Source organism: Erythrolamprus reginae, chromosome 10 (genome assembly GCF_031021105.1).
Source record: "Erythrolamprus reginae isolate rEryReg1 chromosome 10, rEryReg1.hap1, whole genome shotgun sequence".
In the NCBI taxonomy this organism is placed as follows: Eukaryota; Metazoa; Chordata; class Lepidosauria; order Squamata; family Dipsadidae; genus Erythrolamprus; species Erythrolamprus reginae.
In genome coordinates, this window is record NC_091959.1 from 34716464 (window position 1) to 34735174 (window position 18711).

An 18711-nucleotide genomic window follows, 5' to 3' on the forward strand; every position below is an offset into this window, starting at 1 on the left:
AGCAATTTTACATTAAAAAAACCTAAAAAACCCATTATATAAAAAGCATACATACAAACATACCATACATGGCTTATGGCTTATACCACAAATGGCTTAGAGAGGTGCCAACCCCCCACAGAAGGGGAGCCCCATCCCAAGGCTTCCTGCCATGATGGAGCACTCCTTCTCCCGAGGCCCACCAGCCCAACCCGTCTTCACGGGGGAGGAGGCCCGGAGCACAGAACCAGATATGTTCCCTGATTGGGTCGCACAGCTCCTGCGCTGATGACTCCCCACTTTGTATTGCTTCATTCCTGGGCGCCAGAGGCGAAAGTCACCAGCACTGATTCCTCATGGACCTCATGATTTTTGACAAATGTCTCTTTTCTTTTATGTACACTGAGAGCACCTGCACCAATGACAAATTCCTTATGTGTCCAATCACATTTGGCCAATAAAGAATTCTATTCTAGATTGCAATACTCTGTTCTATTCTATTGTATTCTTTAAAAAAAATCTTTATTAAATATGTACAAAAAAGAAAATAACAAAGATTAACAGATATAGACAATATTCTATATTCCAGTATTCTATTCTATTTTCCAATATTTATTTATTTGTTCAACTTCTATGCCGTCCAATCCTGAAGGGCTCAGGGCGGCTTACAAACAATATAAAAAAGTACAGTTAACAATAAGAAGAATTCAAGTACAAATTAAAACAATAACCCCAGTTAAAACCACAACTCAGCAATCCAATCAAAACATACAGTACATATCATTCAATACAATATGGCCATGAAAGATGTACAGTTCATGTGCCCACAGGCCTGCCGGCAAAGCCAGGTCTTCATAGCCTTTTGGAAGGCCAGCAGGGTGGGAGCAGTACAGACATTGGGGTGTGGGGGAGGGGGAGTTGATTCCACAAAGCCGGGGTAGCCACAGAGAAGGCCCTCACCTGTGGTCCCACCAACCTGCATTGCATAATCAACGGGACCTGGAGGAGGCCAACCCTGTGTGATCTTATGGTCTCTGGGGGAGGTATAGGGCTAGGCAAAGTTGGCTTTTTCTTACGGCACGTGGACTTCAATTCCCAAAATTCCTGAGCCAGTAATGCTAGCTGAGGAATTCTGGGAGTTGAAGTCCACATGTCATAAAAGAGCCAACTTTGCCTACCCCTGTTCTAATCTATACTGCTCAAAAAAAATAAAAATAAAGGGAACCCTCAAAGAACACATCCTAGATCCGAATGAATGAAATATTCTCATTGACTATTTTGCTTTGTACAAAGTTGAATCTGCACAACAGCATGTGAACTTGATTGTCAATCAGTATTGCAGTTTAATTTAACAGAAGCTTGATTTACTTGGAGTTATGTTGTGTTGTTTAAATGTCCCCGTTATTTTTTTGAGCAGTGTATATTATATTCCAATATTCTATTGTATTCTCTTCCATATTCCAATATTCTGTTCTTTTTTATTTTTTATTTTAAATAATTTTATTATTTATTATTTGGATTTGTATGCCGCCCCTCTCCGAAGACTTGGGGCGGCATATTAGGAAGGGTAAATTTATATACATTATAAAAAGACAAACACAAATACACACAAACCTTTAAAAACTAGAGATACCTAGTTTTTGCTTCCCTTACATATCTCTTATATAATTCTACATATTACCAAATTTTTCATATCGGCATTTTTCATGCTTTCAAATTTAATTCTATGCCTTATATATATAAATTAAGTTCATAATATATAAAAGAAAAAAGATGTAAAGCAAAAGTTAAATGTGAATTACAAATTATATTCATTCTGGGTTAGGTAAGTACAGTACTTACTTACACTATTCTATGGCTATTCTGATTCGTGGCTGGGCACTTTCCGGCACTAACTTGGACTTGCTGGATTTTTTTTAAAAAAAATATTTATTTATTTATTCCAATGCACAATATTTATTTTTTCCAATACACAAGGTTATAGAGGATATACTTGTAGTAAAATATATCAAAGAAAGAATAGAAGAAAAGATATAGGAATAAAATATATCAATGAAAGAAAAGAAGATATGGGAATAAAATATATCAAAGAAAGAATAGAAGATATTGGAATAAAATATATCAAAGAAAGAGTAGAAGATATATGAGATATAGGAGAGACAATTTTCTTTATTAATATTTGATATAAATGTGAAATTAACACCATCAATATTTTTATAAATAATACAGAAAAAAGCTGCAGTAGCAACCTCAACCAGCAGGTTGGCAAAATTATAGATCGTTTAAGTCTTTAAGTTAGTTTTATGTTTGTATAGGTCAGTGTCTCCCAACCTTGGCAACTTGAAGATATCTGGACTTCAACTCCCAGAATTCCCCAGCCAGCGAATGCTGGCTGGGGAATTCTGGGAGCTGAAGTCCAGATATCTTCAAGTTGCCAAGGTTGGGATACACTGGTATAGGTTATGCATTGTTTATTCCTTTGGTTGTTTTTTATTTGTTTTGTCTTTAATGTTAATAATAATAAAAAAAATTTTTAAAAAGGAGAGACAATAGGACGGGAGGGGAGGCACGCTCATCCCTCTTGCAAACTCCGGCCATCCGCAGACGCTCAGCCCGCTCCGGCCTTTCCTCCATAAGCATCCCCGGGGCTGGCGCAGACCTCTGCCCGCTCAGTCCAGGAAAAACCCAGCGGGGCTGCCGGCGGGGATTCCCGGTCCAGCAGCGGGAGAAGAAGGCGGGAAGAGCCGCTCGCATCCGCAGCCACGTGCGGGGTGGGAACGTCCGGCGCCGATTGGCCGCCCGGCTGACCAAGTGGCGAGGACAGAAGAGCGCAGGGAGAGCAGTCGCGAAGGAGGGGGCGGGCCGTGAGGTCCCGTCCCGCGGTCCCATTGGTCGGCGACGCCGGGCGGGGCCGGTCATTGGCGAGGGCGGCCGGAGGACGTCCAGGTGCGACGTCGCCGGCGGTGGCCGCTGTGCTGGCGAGGGGCCGGTGGTGGGAGAGGTGCCCGCCTTGGCCCCGACGGTGACGTCACGCGCAGCGACGCCCTTGGAGACCATGGACGGCGGGGGGCCAGCGACGGCCGGTAAGGAGGTGTCCGCGGAGGTGGGGGGTGGGACACGGACGTACGGAGGTGGGGGGAGGGAGCCGGCTGTCCAGGCGCCAGGACTCCGGCGGGTGCGTGTGGCCGAGTCACTCCCGCGCGGGCTTCCCGGACGCCGCGTCGTCAGGGGTGAGGGGGGGATCCGGGGCGACGCTGAGGGGACGCCCCCCGCTCGGTGGAGGCTCTCGGCTGAGGGGGAGAGAGAGCGGGTTTTTATCTGTCTATCGTCTATCTCTCCATCTTCTATTTTCTCTCTCTCTCTCTTTTTCTATCTTCTATCTATCTCTCCATCCTCTATCTTCTATCTGTCTATATTTCTTCTCTCTCTCTTTCTATCTTCTATCTATCTTTCTTCTATCTATCGTCTATCTAACCCCTCTCTCCTATTTCTCTATCTTCTCTCTCTCTTTCTATCTATCTTCTATCTGTTTATCGATCTATCATTCTATCTATCCTTTTTTCCTATCTTTATCTATCCTATCTTCTATTTATCTTCTATCTGTTTAGCTATCTATCCTATCCATCCATCCATCCAGTGAAGGGCTAGCAAATTTTTTACTACTACACTGTGGGTGTGGCTTAGGCAGGACGCCCTGCATTTTCTTTCAACATCTTTCAGTGCAAATTGGGTACTCTGGGTTGGAGCTCCATTTTCACTACCCCACTGCGTTCCACTCCCCCCACCCCCGTCCGGGCAGTAGCCTGCGCCTGCTTCTAGCTCTCTATCTTCTAGCTCTCTATCCATCTTCTAGCTCTCTATCTTCTCTCTTTCTTTCTTTCTCTCTCTCTCTCTCTCCCTCCCTCTCTCTCTCTCTCTCTGATCTATCATCTATCTATTTAATTAATTAATTTTGTCAAAGCATGTACAAGACAGCAGATATTGGTATAAACATAAGCAAAGTAGGTACAGGTAAATTTGGACAATTAGGACATTAAGACAGAGATGGTTGGCACACTGATCCTATTTATTTATTTATTATTTAGATTTGTATGCCGCCCCTCTCCGAAGACTCGGGGCGGCTCATAACAAGATAGAACAAATCATAAATATGGGATTGGGCAGCATATAAGTCAAATAAATTAAGTTAAATTATGTACGCCTCTTAAAGACCTCTTAGGAATGGGATGAGGTCTAATCTATTTGTTTGCCTGTTTGTCAAAAACATGTACAAGATACCAGGTATACAGCCATAAATATAAGCAAAGCAAGTACAGATAATGAGGACAATAGGACAGGGATGGTAGGCATGCTGCTGCACTTATGCACGCCCCTTACAGACCTCTTAGGAATGGGGTGAGGTCGACTGTAGACAGTTTGAGCTTAAAGTTACAGGGGGTTTGGAGAAGAAACTACAGATCAGGTAATGTATTTTGTCATAATTCTGTATATCTTGGTCAATTGGCATTTGTCTTTCCAAAGGGAGGAAGACTAGATGACCTACAAGGTCCCTTCCAACTCTAATAATAATCTAATCTATTTATTTATTTGTCAAAAACATGTACAAGATACCAGCTATGCAAGTATAAACATAAACATAAGCAAAGTAAGTACAGATAAATGAGGACAATAGGACAGGGATGGTGGGCACAGACTTCTTAGGAATGGGGTGAGGTCAACTGTAGACAGTCCAAGGTTAAAGTTTTGGGGGTTTGGGGAAGAAATCACAGAGTCAGGCAGTGAATTCCAAGCACTGACCACTCTGTTGCTGAAGTCATATTTTCTGCAGTTGAGTTTCAAGCAGTTTACGTTGAGTTTGAATCTATTGTGTGCTTGTGTGTTATTGCGGTTGAAGCTGTAGTAGTAATTGACAAGTAGGACATGGTGGCAATTACCTTTGTGGCTGCCCTTCAAAGAAATGGTCTTGTGGGGGGAAAGGGCTGAGGGGACCCTCTGCCGGGAGCCCTGGGGGTGTTGTCACCAGGTCCCGACTGAGACGGCCCTCCTTGCTTTGCTTCTCAACATCGGCTGGGGAATTCTGGGAGGGGAAAATCCCAAACCATCTTGGGAAATTGCCGTGGCTGAGAAACTCTTCCGAGGGAAAAGACACCTGCAGCTCGAGCGAAGTGGTTGGCTTCTTAAACAAAGAGACACACATTATCTCGATCAGGGGTCTCCAACCTTGGGGACTTCAAGACTTGTGGACTTCAACTCCCAGAGTTCCTCGGCCAGCTTTGCTGGTCTAGATCTCAGGTGTTAAAAAAAAAATTATGTGGCACCTGTGTTGTACATGATTGTTCTTTGGAAAGTTGATTGAAAGTTTGAAATGTTTTCATGCTCCGTAATTTCATTTCACCTTATCCAGGTTCTATAGGGTTGGGCGACTCTGAGCCCTTTTTATTTATTTTTATTTGTTTGTTTGTTTGTTTGTTTTGTCAAGTATGTATTGGTGGTATACAAAGATATAACAATGTTTATATATAAGGTGTCCCAAAAATGTATACACATTTTAAATAATTATAAACTTGGTGTTTATTATAATTTTATTATTTAAAAAATGTAAAAATATTTACAAGTATCATTTTTTATTGTTTTATTTTTTTCATTTATTTTCGAAGGTTAGTCTGGCTGTCATTATTGTGTTCAGGGATTGAATCTGCAAAATAAACACAAACAGTTTAATTATTGGCTATTTACAATTAGTTCAATTAGTTAAAATGCAGAGAAATATTTTTACATTTGTAAATGTTTTTACATTTTTTAAATAATAAAATTATAATAAATACCAAGTTTACAATTATTTAAAATGTGTATACATTTTTGGGACACCATGTACATTATTATTATTATTATTATTATTATTATTATTATTATTTATTTATTTATTAGATTTGTATGCTGCCCCTCTCCGGAGATTTGGGGCTGTTCAGAGGATACAGTATAAAAACAGTGAATATAAAACAAATCTAATTAATTTTAAAAAACTACATAAACTAAAAACCCAGTATATTAAAATGATACTTGATACTCGTAAGAGGGAAACATTAGGACATGGGACGGAAGGCACCCTGGTGCACTTATGCACGCCCCCTACTGACCTCTTCGGAAGAGGTCAACATTGGACAGTCTAAGGGTAAAGTTTTGGGGGTTAGGAGATGATACTACAGAGCCAGGTAGTGAGTTCCGTGCATCAACTACTCGGTTAGTAAAAATCGTATTTCCAGCAGTACAGTTTGGAGTGGTTTACATTAAGTTTGTATCTGTTATGTGCTCATGTGTTGTTGGGGTTGCAGCTGAAGTAGTTGTTGACAAGGACATTGTAGCAGATGATTTTATAGGTCGGGTTTAAAGGTGACGTAGTTCTAAGCTTTCTAAACCTAGGATTGTAAGTCCGGTTGCGTAGGGTATTCTGTTGCGAGTGGAAAAGTGGAGGGCTCTTCTAGTAAAGTATCTCTGGACGGTTTTCTAATCTTTTACAGCTGTACAGTGGGGGCTTTTGCCTCAGATTTCTTTTAAAGAGAATTTCGAGGCTGGAATAGGAATTATTGGAGCCGCTTTTGTAATGCCTTGATCTTTTGTTCTCTTTGAGGGTTCATGTGAACCCTCCAGGGATGGGACTCAGCCAGCCAAGGAAGGAGCACCAGCAGAATTGGGGAGCTGGACGAAACAAGTGCGGAGGAGTAAGGAACAAGGCCTGGATGTTCTACCTGGAGTAAGCCCTCATCTGGATACAATTGGGGAGGGGGGTGCCTTTGAGCCCCTTCCATTGCCCACTGCGGGTTATTAAATGACTGCTTCCTGCTGAGGAAGCGGAGGCCACTGGAAAGGCTGCAGGGGGAATATAAAGCAGCCCGTTTCCAAGAAATGAGCTCACCGAGTGGATAAAAAAGCTTAAAAGGGTTTGGGCAGGAGACGCTCAAAAGGATGCGTTTAGCTAACTTGCAAAGCTGAGAAGGAAACAAGAAGAAATAAATAGTTGTCTACCTTAAGAAACCTAATAACAGGGAACCTGACACTAAGATCTCTAATGGCTAGGGCATATTTCTTTTCCTTCCTGGACACAGTCTGGTATGTATCTTGCGGCAAATGCAACTTTATAGGAGCAAAAATAACAGCAGGACTAGAACAATGAACAAAGATTCCATTTGGCCAAGAAAAGAGTCTATACAGTTATAGGTTCAATGATAGCTGATGGAGGAAACAATTCGCTCCATAAGCTACACAGAGAAAAGAAGACATATTTATACTGGTGGGACTTAGAAAGAGTTCATACGGAAAAGCTTCATAGAAATATAGAAGTCTGACGGCAGAAAAAGACCTCCTGGTCCATCTAGTCTACCTTTGTACTATTTCCTGTATTTTATCTCAGGATGGATCTATGTTTATCCTAGGCATGTTTAAATTCAGTTCCTGTGGATTTACCAACCACGTCTGCTGGAAGTTTGTTCCAAGCATCTACTACTATTTCAGTAAAATAACATTTTCTCATGTTGCTTCTGATCTTTCCCCCAACCAGCCTCGGATTGGGCCCCCTTGTTCTTGGGTTCACTTTCCTATTAAAAACACTTCCCTCCTGAACCTTATTTAACCGTTTCACATATTTATCCCCCCCTTTCCCTTCTGTCCTCCAGACCAGTGTTTCCCAACCTTGACAACTTGAAGATATCTGGACTTCAACTCCCAGAATCCCCCAGCCAGCATTCGCTGGCTGGGGAATTCTGCGAGTTGAAGTCCAGATATCTTCAAGTTGCCAAGGTTGGGAAACACTGCTCCAGACTATACAAAGTGAGTTCATGAGATCTTTCCTGATAAGTTTTATGCTTAAGACCTTCCACCATTTTTGTAGCCTGTCTTTCGATCCATTCAATTTGATCCATATCTTTTTGTACGTGAGGCTATTCATCCTTCCATCCTTTGGGTTTTTTTTAAAATTTAATCTTTGCTAAATTTTTCTGTACAGTCTCAATATCTGCTCCTTTCTCCCATTTTCTGCTTACAGGAATTGTTTGCCAATTATACTTTTAATATTTCCTGTTTGGGGAAGGCCTTCTTTGGCAGGCCAAAGTCTCTGACTCAAAACGATGGCTTTTCGGATGTTTATTGGGACGCTGACGTTCTTATTTTAAGTTCCTTTTCCTGCCATGAAACTCTACTTATTATTGCTCTCAACCGATCAGCAAATGCTTTCTTGCAGGACCTAGAACAGTGATGGCGAACCAATGGCACGGATACCACCGGTAGCACACAGGGCCATATCTGCTGACATGCAAGCTGTTGCCCTAGCTCAGCTCCAACATGCATTTGTGTGCTTGTTCTGGGAGGGCATTTTTGGCTTCCAGAAAGCTGCTGGGGGAATGTGAAAGGGCATTTTTACCCTCTTCTGGCTCCAGGGAATAATAATAATAATAATAATAATAATAATAATAATAATAATAATAATAATAATATTATTATGTCAATACAACACAGCAGACGAGGTCACTATGCTGGATTTCGTATTTCAGCACCAGTCGGTCGCTTCCCAAGCACCTAGGACTGCGTGATGTAGTGGTGAATTATGTTTGCTGATCCCAGTAAAGCGGCCTTTTACAATTGATAGATGGAGATTTTGTCAATTCCGATGGTTTTCAAATGTCCGCTGAGATCCTTTGGCCAGCGTGCCAAGTACCACTGAGACCACTTTCACTGGCTTATGCCAGAGTCATTGCAACTCGATTTTTAGATCTTTGTTTTTCACTAATTTCTCTAGCTGCTTCTCCTCAATTCTGCTGTCCTCTGGGATTGCGATGTCGATGATCCATACTTTCTTTTTCTCCACAATCAGGATGTCTGGTGTGTTATGCTTCAGAATTCGGTCAGTCGGAAGTCGGAAGTCCCACAGTAGTTTTGCTTGCTCATTTTCGACCACTTTTTTGGGCTCATGATCCCACCAGTTCTTTGTCACTGGTAAATGGTAGTTCCGGCACAAGTTCCAGTGCATCATCTGTGCCACAGCATCATGTCTATGCTTGTAGTCAGTCTGTGTGATCTTTTTGCAGCAGCTGAGTATGTGATCGATTGTTTCATCTGTTTCTTTACAGAGTCTGCACTTTGGATCGTCTGTTGATTTTTCAATTCTGGCTTTGACAGCATTTGTTCTAATGGCCTGTTCTTGTGCCGCCAGTATTATAATACAGTGGAACCCCGACATAAGAGCTGCTCTACTTAAGAGCAACTCGAGATAAGAGCTGGGAGGGGAGAGATATTTTTGTTCTACTTACAAGCCCAAATTCGAGATACAAGCGCCAAGGAGCTGTCTCCTGAAGCCAAACGCTAACTTCCGCGTTCGGCTTCAGGAGACAGCTGCGAAGCGGCGCGCGTGTTTTAAAAGGTTGCAGCCGGCCTGGGGGGCTCGGGGGGGGGGGGGGGCTTGCAGCTTTCTTTCTTGCTCTTTTTCTTTCTCTCTTTTACCTTCCCTTCTATTTCTTCTTTTCTTTCTCCTTCCCACCTTCTTCCCTCCCTCCCTCCCTTCACTCATTCCTCTCTTACTCTCCCCTTTCATAAGTTTCCTTGCTTCCTTCCTCTGTTCCTGTCCCTTCCCTCTTTTCTTCCTTCCTTCCCACCCTCCGCCCATTCATTCACCCATTCCTCTCTTGATCGCTTAAAGCCGGTCCCTGGTGCAAAAAGGGTTGGGGACCTCTGTCCTACAGGATTGGGTGGCAGAGAAGTTGAACATATGTAAATTTAAAAGTTTAAGAAAGTTTACAAGTTAAGTGAAAGAAACTTCATTATTCATTTATATGTACATGTACATTTCTTCATTAAAAACATGTCTTTCTGCATAATTTAGACTAACTTTGTGAGTTTTTTGAGGGCTGGAACCAATTAAAATTATTTACATTAATTCCTATGGGGAAAAGTCGTTCGAGATAAGAGCTGCTCGACTTAAGAGCCCAGGTCCGGAACGAATTAAACTCGTATCTCGAGGTACCACTGTAATAATAATAATTATTATTATTATTGTTATTATTATTATTATTATTATTATTATTATTATTATTGCACAAATGTACAAAACACAATGTACAAATCTAATGTTAAAAGCAATTTAAAACCCTTCTTATTAAAAACAATCACACAACCTAACAGGAAGCCTTTGGAGCCTGGGGAAGGTGAAACAGGGCCTACTGGGCCCAGCAGAGGTTGGGAAACAGGCCATTTCCAGTCTCCAGAGGGCACCTGGAGGGCGGGGAGAAGCCGTTTTCGTCTTCTCCAGACAATGAATTATGGGTGTGGGCACTCCCGCATGCGTGATAGCACACACCCATGCTCTTTTGGCACGGGAGGAAAAAAAGGTTCGCCATCACTGACCTAGAACAATGATAGCGAACCTTGTTTGGCTTGGGTGCCAAAAGATTGCATGCACAAGTGCCAGCATCCACAATGCAATGTTCTCCCCCTGTCCATGCACATCACCCTTGCCCTGACCCCCTTGGCCCATGTGCACAGGCCTCACTGAAGCCTCCGGATTTCTGGTAGGCCCGTTGGGCTGTTTTTCACTGTTCCCCAGGGTGCAGGAAAGCCTCCAGAACCCTGGGGATGGCCAAAAAATGGCCCAATGGGCCAACTAGAACTTTGGAAATGATTTTCCAATTGGCCGGTTGGCCTATTTTTTACCGTGCTCATGCTTCAGGAAATCCTCTGAACTTGTTAGCCAATGTCCTGGCCAGGGAGTTTGGCCACCTTGGCCACATCATTCTAGGAAACTCCTGAAGCCTTTGTGACAGCGAAAAACAGGCGAAGGCTGGCTATTGCCTTCTTGAGCAATTCTGCAAAAAATTGATCTTCTGCTGTATTACATTGATGCCCTCTTTGCTATAAAGAGGAGTGAGTTGTTCTGTCCCAGCGCCAAGCCCCCCAAAATAAAATGCACACCAACAGATTAACTACTAAAGGTTTTACTATTTTCAAAAGTCTAATGCAGTTTGAGTCTTTTCGAGAAGAAGGTAAATGCTAGCAAAGGCTTCACCACACTGATTATAAAGTCTTATCAGCTGGCTAGAATCCAGGAATAAATACGACCGTAATTACCAGATTGAAGAGAGAGTCAGTAGTGTAGATTTACAGAGGTTGGCCGGAAGCCCGGAGCTAATTACTGCAGGATCATATACTGACTACAGTGGTACCTCTACCTAAGAACGCCTCTACTTACGAACTTTTTGTAAGAACTGAGTGTTCAAGATTTTTTTGTCTCTTCTCAAGAACCATTTTCTAATTACAAACCCAAGCCTCCGAAACTGTAACCAGAAAAGGCAGGGAGAAGCCTCCGTGGGGTCTCTCTAGGAATCTCCTGGGAGGAAACAAGGCTGGAAAAGGCGGGGAGAAGCCTCCGTGGGGCCTCTCTAGGAATCTCCTGGGAGGAAACAGGGCTGGAAAAGTTGGGGAGAAGCCTCCGTGGGTCCTTTCTAGGAATCTCCTGGGAGGAAACAGGGCCGGAAAAGGTGGGGAGAAGCCTCCGTGTGGCCCCTCTAGGAATCTCCTGGGAGGAAACAGGGCTGGAAAAAGCGGGGCGAAGCCTCCGTGGGGCCTCTCTAGGAATCACCTGGGAGGAAACAGGGCCTCCACCTTCCCCGTGCTTTCCCCGATCGCACACATTATTTGCGTTTGATTCCTATGGGAAAAAATGCTTCTTCTTACAAACTTTTCCACTTAAGAACCTGGTCACGGAACGAATTAAGTTCAGGTACCACTGTACTAGTATTCCAACTCTAGGGAACAACCCTAGTTGAATTAATACAATTCAGCCCAAATGTGTAATGAGCTTTTAATATTGTATTGCGGAAAATACTTTTCTTCTGAAACTGCGCTTGGGATGAATTCTCTGGGTGCCTCTGGCACGGCCAGGGCTCTTTGGATGAATGGAGGTCATAACAAAGGGCTTCCTGGGGCTTCCTGCTTCACAGCCATTCCTCCCTTTTACTCCCATGTGTGGCTGGAGTGGGCCTGGAGGGAGCCCAGTGGCAGAAGCAAAGCAAGCTGGCATGATGAGGAACAATGGGTAGGCACAGATATTTTAGGAATCTGTTGGAACTGATGTTCCCCTGCGGGGTCCAGGCAACAGATTAGCCAGAATTCACATTTATTGGCTGCAAACAAGTGGGAGCCATTTGCTGTGAACTCCGTTTTTATTTAGAACAGAACAGAATTCTCTATTGGCCAAGTGTGATTGGACACACAAGGAATTTGTCTTGGTGCAGATGCTCTCAGCGTACATAAAAGAAAATATAGGTTTATCAAGAATCATGTAGTACAACACTTAATGATTGTCACAGGGGTCAAATAAGCAATGAGGAAACAATATTAATAAAAATCTTAGGATACAAGCAATTAATTACAGTCATACAAGTCCTAAGTGGGAGGAAATGAGTGATAGGAATGATGAGAAAAAGACTAGTAATAATAGTAGTTCAGACTTAATAAAAAGATTGAGAGTTTTGAGAGAATTATTTTGTTTAGCAGAGTAATGGCGTTCGGGGGAAAACTCTCCTTGTGTTTAGTTGTCTTGGTGTGTAGGGCTCTGTCTTTAGTGACGTTTTGAGGGTAGGAGTTGAAACAGTTGGTGTCCAGGATGCGAGGGGTCAGTAAATATTTTCACCACCCTCTTTTTGACTCGTGCAGTCTACAGGTCCTCAATGGAAGGCAGGTTGGCAGCCATTGTTTTTTCTGCAGTTCTGATTCTCCTCTGAAGTCTGTGTCGGTCTTGTTGGGTTGCAGCACCAAACCAGACAGTTACAGAGGTGCAGATGACAGACTCAATGATTCCTCTGTAGAACTAGATCAGCAGCTCCTTGGGCAGTTTGAACTTCCTGAGTTGGCACAGAAAGAATCATATGTAAAAAAATCACAACTTTGATAGGAGCAGTTGCGTCAGCAATAATTTAATTTGGCAGTCTTGGGCTCAGTAGGGAGCTTCTGGTTCCAGTTGCTGACCAGGGTTCAGGACTGAGCCAAAGGTCACTCCCCATCCCCTCCTTGGCTTGAGAGTAGAGTTGACCAGGCATAAAAATCTACGGGCATTTCAAGTTGGGGGCTGCCGAGAGCAGAGACAATCAATCCAATCATTGTTGTGAGCGAAGCTGTTTGCTTGTCTGGAAGAATGCTGTGAATCACCTCATTGACTTGGGAGAAAGTCTTTCCTAGCTGCCTGATTGTTTAAGCAACTGTTTTACACCCCTTTGTTGGGCTGCCTTGTGACGCAAACTATGGTATGGATAGATTTCAGTCGGATTCCTCAAATGTAATGATTAGTATACTTTAGCCTAAGCATCTGTACCCCTCGGAGACCCAATTACTATATTTTTCGGAGTGTAAGATGCACCTTTTCCTCTCTAAAAGAGGCTGATAACTTGAGTGCGTCTTATACTCTGAATGTAGCTTTTTTCCAGCCCTAATCAGCTGCTAACGATCCTCCCAGCTCCTACCTTGCAGGCTCTTTTATTGTTACTCTCTCGGAAGAATGTTTTCCAAGCCCTAAGTCTTTGCGGGTTTTTTTCTCATTGCTCTACTTGCTCAGACTGTTTCTTTCCAGGTGCTAATGATGTTCCCAGCTCTTACTGGCTTGCAAACTCTTTCATTGTTACTCTCTCAGAATAATTTTTTTTTAAAGCCCTAACCAGGGGATTAAATAATGTCCTGAAGCTGACCAGATTAAGGATGCTAGCCAGATGAACACCTGGTAAGCAGATTCTTTTCCCTATTCTCCCCAAAAACTAAGGTGCGTCTTATACAGTAATCCCTCGCTACTTCGCGGTTCATCTTTCATGGATTCGGTACTTCACGGGTTTTCAAAGGGGGCTTAAATCCATTAAATCCATTGAAAATTCATAAAAGTCTTCTATAGTACTGCTGTACTCTATTAAAGAAACTGGTAGGATATCACATGTAGGTCCAGCTGAGAAACATTATAGAATGACTGTTTAATGCAAAGGGTGGGTTTTAAAAGTCCAAATATTTATTTATTTATTTATTTATTTTATTATTTAGATTTGTATGCCGCCCCTCTCTGAAGACTCGGGGCGGCTCACAACAAGATAGAACAAATCATAAATAAATACTCATTAAATACATCAAAAAATATCTTTCCTCTACTTCATGGAAATTCATTTTTCACAGGTGGTCTTGGAACGCATCCCCCGCGAAAAACGAGGGATCACTGTATGCTGAAAAATATGGTAGTTGTTAGACGTCTACTTCTTGCCTTCATCTCCTGATTTCGGTCTTCCGAGGAGCCTCTGGCTGACTATGTTGGAAAGAGATTGTAGACGAACCCTACATACATAGTACAGGGATTACTGTACTATGTATGTGGGGCTCGTCTACAATCTCTTATATAGTCAGCCAGAGGCTCCTTGGAAGTAATCCCTTGCTACTTCACGGTTCATCTTTCACGGATTAGCTACTTCATGGGTTTTCAAAAAGGGCTTAAATCCATTAAATCCATAAAAAAATTTAAATCCATAAAAAATTCATAAAATTCTTCTACAGTACTTCTGTACTCTGTTAAAGAAACTGGTAGGATATGACATGTAGTTCCAGCTGAGAAACATTATAGAATGACTGTTTAATGCAAAGGGTGGGTTTTAAAAGTTCAAATACTCATTAAAAAAATTAAAAAAATATATTTCCTCTACTTCATGGAAATTCGTTTTTCATGGGTGGTCTTGGAACACACACCCTGCGAAAAATGAGGGGTTACTGTATTGGTCTTTTCCTAATGCTGGACTTCCTTGTGAAATTCTGTACCCCTGTATCTGCTGGTGAAAGAGCATCTGCTGAACTTCTTTGTCTTCCATGTAGGTGAAGAAGATTGGAAGTGCCTGGGATGTGGCAACAGCATTGCAGCCGGTCAACGCCTCTTCAAGACTGTTAATGAAACTTGGCACATTTCCTGTTTCCGGTAGGTCAAAGGGGTCCCGGAAGGGCTGCAAATCCTGTGCTGCTGGACTGTAGAACATAAAAAGAGCCGTGCTGAATCAGGCCAAAGCCGATTGAGTCCAGCATTCTGTGTCCCACAGTGGCCCACCAATTGTCCACGGGGATCTTGAGCAGAAAGAGAAGGAAAGACCCTCCCTTTCCCTTGACCCTCAACAAATGGTCCTCAAGGGAATCCTGCCTGCCTCAATAACCACCGATACACTTGGCATCCATGAATATGTCTAATCCTGCCTTGAAGCTATCAAAGCTGACAGCTGTCACGACCTCTTCTGGAAGTGAATTCCATAAACCAACGACCCTCTGGGTGAAGAAATATTTCCCTTGATTTGTCTTCACTTTCCTATCTATGAGCTTTAGGGAAGGGCCCCTTGTCCTAATATTGTGTGATAGAGAAAATAATTTTTCTGTATCCACTTTTTCCATCCCATGCATGATTTTATACACTTCGATCAAGTCACCCCTTAAACGCCGTTTTTCAAGGCTGAAGAGACCAAGGTGTTGCAACCTGGTTTCGTAAGGGAGATTCTCCATTCCCCTGATCATTCTTGTTCCCCTTTTTTGCACCTTTTCCAGTTCCATTCTATCCTTCTTGAGGTGCGGTGACCAGAACTGTACACAGGACTCCAAGTGTGGTCTCATCATCGATTTCTACAGAGGCAATACAACACTTATCGACTTATTTTCGATTCCCTTCCTATCATGCCAAGCATGGAATTTTCTTTTTTTTACTGCTGCCGCACACTGGGTTGACGTCTTCATTGAGCTGTCCACCAAAACCCCAAGATCCCTTTCTTGGGTTGTCTCAGAAAGTTTGGGAATACAGAATGTGCAGCTCATTAGGCGTGTTACAATGTCCGTCAATGTCTGCCTGTCTGTTTATCTGTCTGATGTGACAGATCATAAAAGAGTCTTTTGAAATCCTGTAAAAACCACAAAAATTAATAATATCATGAAAGGGCTAAGAGGGAGGTCCAATTATAAAGAGGGGGGACAGCTCATCAAATTATCATTCCCTTGAACACCCCCCACCCCCTAGTATAGTCTTGGCTCCTCCTCCAGTGAAAATAAAACCTCTCCTTAAAGAGGAGAAAGATACCTGCTACATCTAAAGTTAAGTGATTCAGGCCAACTTTGTAATTCTGGATAATTTGCGTAGTTGCATGCTTTGCTGTTTAGGTCATTGCTTAATTTTCCATGGCGCAAATGATGTAAAAATGCCGATTGCATAATTGCAAATAGAGGCAAAGTCAATTATGTAACACTGGTAAATGACAACATTGTTCGGATGGCTTTGGAGACAAAAGAGCTATTGTTTAGTGATGAAGCCTGGAGCAAATTATGTCTGTGGTATCTGAAGTCTGGAGAAAGGATTTTTATCATCTCTCTTTCTTTATCCTTGGTGAAAAAACGAAAGTCAATCTAAACATTTATGGAGATTTTGGTTTTATTTTTCTATTCCTTACTTTGTCCTTTCGCTCTATTATTCTAGTGATTCAATGTAGCTTGAATTGTACTGATTCAGTCCTGGTTCTATTTGGAGAAAATTTAATGTCTGCTTGTTTTGATATTTTCGTGGCATGGTGAGGAAAAAAAATCACAGGATTTATTATTTAATTACTAAAGTCAATTTGGTGTGATGGCCAGGTCCCATCTTGGGTCATGTTTTCTTCTGGGTATCGCTGTGGGAGAAGAATTCAGATCAATTGGAATGAGTTTAGACAAGGATAACAGGGAAATAGAAGCAAAGCCCGGTGAAGGAAGAGCGACGGAATAGATATATGTCTGGTCTTGAAGAAGGAGAACTGACTGTTGGTGAGGCTGAAATATATGAAGATGAATCTGAGGGGGGTGGGGAATCCCCAGGCACTTAAGAACTATAATAGGGATCTCCAACCTTGGCAACTTTAAGGCTTGTGGACTTCAAGTCTTAATGCAAAGCTGGCTGAGGAATTCTGAGAGTTGAAGTCCACAGGTCTTAATGCAAAGCTGGCTGAGGAATTCTGGGAGATGAAGTCCACAAACCTTAAAGTGGCCAAGGTTGGAGATCCCTGTCTTAGAGCCTCGGAGCAAGAGGGTTTAATGAGCTCCCTTCTCTGGATGTTTTTGAGCAGAAGTCAGCAGGTGTTATCAGGATTCTTGCATCTGTGGCCTCCACTGAGTCTGTGAATGACAAAGCAGGGCAAATGGCCAGGGGCAGAGAAAAGTCTGGCCAAACCAGTCAAGCAAGTCATGGCCGAGTTGTAGCCTTGCTTTCCAAGCAGGGGTTTGGACTAGTCCAGTGTTTCCCAACCTTGGCCACTTGAAGGTATCTGGACTTCAACTCCCAGAATTTCCCAGCCAGCGAATGCTGGCTGGGGAATTCTGGGAGTTGAAGTCCAGATATTTTCAAGTGGCCAAGGTTGGGAAACACTGGTCTAGATGACCTACAAGGTGCCTTCCAACCCTGGTTAATCCATGTGTGTGTGTGTTTTCATCTGGGTTCCTTCGTTGGTGCCCCAAGTCAGGCTCTGAAAGCCATTTTGGCTTTCAAGACTTTGGAAGGAGGAGAAATGAGAGTATCTGCAGAGCACAGTAAAAATAAATAATTTTTTTTTAGACTTATATACCGCTTCCTAGTGCTTTTCCTGCCCTCTCTAAGCGGCTTACAGAGAGTCAGCCTCTTGCCTCCAACAATCTGGGTCCTCATTTGACCCACCTCAGAAGGACAGAAGGCTCAGTCAATCTTTAGATGGTGAAGACTGAACTGCTGGCAGTGGGCAAAGTTAAGTAAGTAAGTAAGTAAGGAAAGAAGGAAGGAAGGAAGGAGGGAAGGAAGGAAGAATAATAATAATAGCAATAGCACTTAGACTTATACCACTTCCTAGTGCTTTTCCAGCCCTACAGAGTCAGCCTCTTGCCCCCAACAATCTGGGTCCTCATCAGAAGGATGGAAGGCTGAGTCAACCTTGAGCCGGTGGTGAGATTTGAACTGCTGAACTACAGGCTAGCAGTTAGCTGAAGGAGCCTGCAGGGCTGCCCTCTAACCACTGTGCCATTCCGGCCTCTCTTGCTGCTCTGGGGAAGTCTTTCTCTGACCAAGGGGCTTTTTTTCCATCAGGAAATGTTTCTTCCTGATCCTCGGATCAGGAAGTTTTGTTTTGCTGGTTTTGTCTGTTGCTGTTTCAAATAGGATGTGTGTCGCCTCCAACATCTGGTCCAGATTAATAGGCAGGAGGAGGAAGTGGCAGGTGACGCAGGTGTCACCAGATCTATTCATGGGGGCTCATTGGGGGACTTTGGGTTTATCATCCTTAGCCCGACCGACCTGACAGGGCTATGGGGAAAATGGGAGGAGGGAGCTCTAGGGAGGCTTCCTAACATTTTAGCAGGAAGCTGTTTGACAGGAGCTGATTTAATTCATTTGTCAGATGAGCTGGAAGATGTTCTATCCCAGCGTCAAAGCCCGCCCCCCCCCCAAAAATTAATAAATAAAAAAATCAGATGCACACCACCGGATTAAAGGTTTTACTATTTACAAAAGTCTTCTGCAGCTTGAGTCTTTTTGAAAAGAAAGCAAACTTTAGCAAACACTTCACTGCACTGATTATAAAATCTTTATCAGTTGGCCAGAGTCCAGGAATAGATAAATGTGGCAGTAAATTGCCACGTTGAAGGAAGATTCAGTAGCTTAGACTTACAGAGGTTGGCTGGAAGCCCTGAGCTCGTCAGGAAAGCCAAGAA

At 42.9% G+C, this 18711-nt stretch overlaps 2 protein-coding genes across 2 annotated transcripts in view; both read left to right on the forward strand.

Annotated features, from left to right (window-relative positions):
* Positions 1-18711, forward strand: part of HNF1A (HNF1 homeobox A) — a 226160-nt gene that overhangs the window by 81298 nt on the left and 126151 nt on the right. The gene's annotated exons all lie outside the window — the stretch shown is intronic.
* LIMK2 (LIM domain kinase 2) overlaps positions 2892-18711 on the forward strand; it is an 83673-nt gene continuing 67853 nt past the window's right edge. Inside the window, exons 1-2 of the mRNA XM_070762427.1 lie at positions 2892-3062; positions 14854-14953. Coding sequence (XP_070618528.1) covers positions 3035-3062; positions 14854-14953 — 128 coding nt within the window. The 5' untranslated portion in view covers positions 2892-3034. The remainder of the gene's footprint in view (positions 3063-14853; positions 14954-18711) is intronic.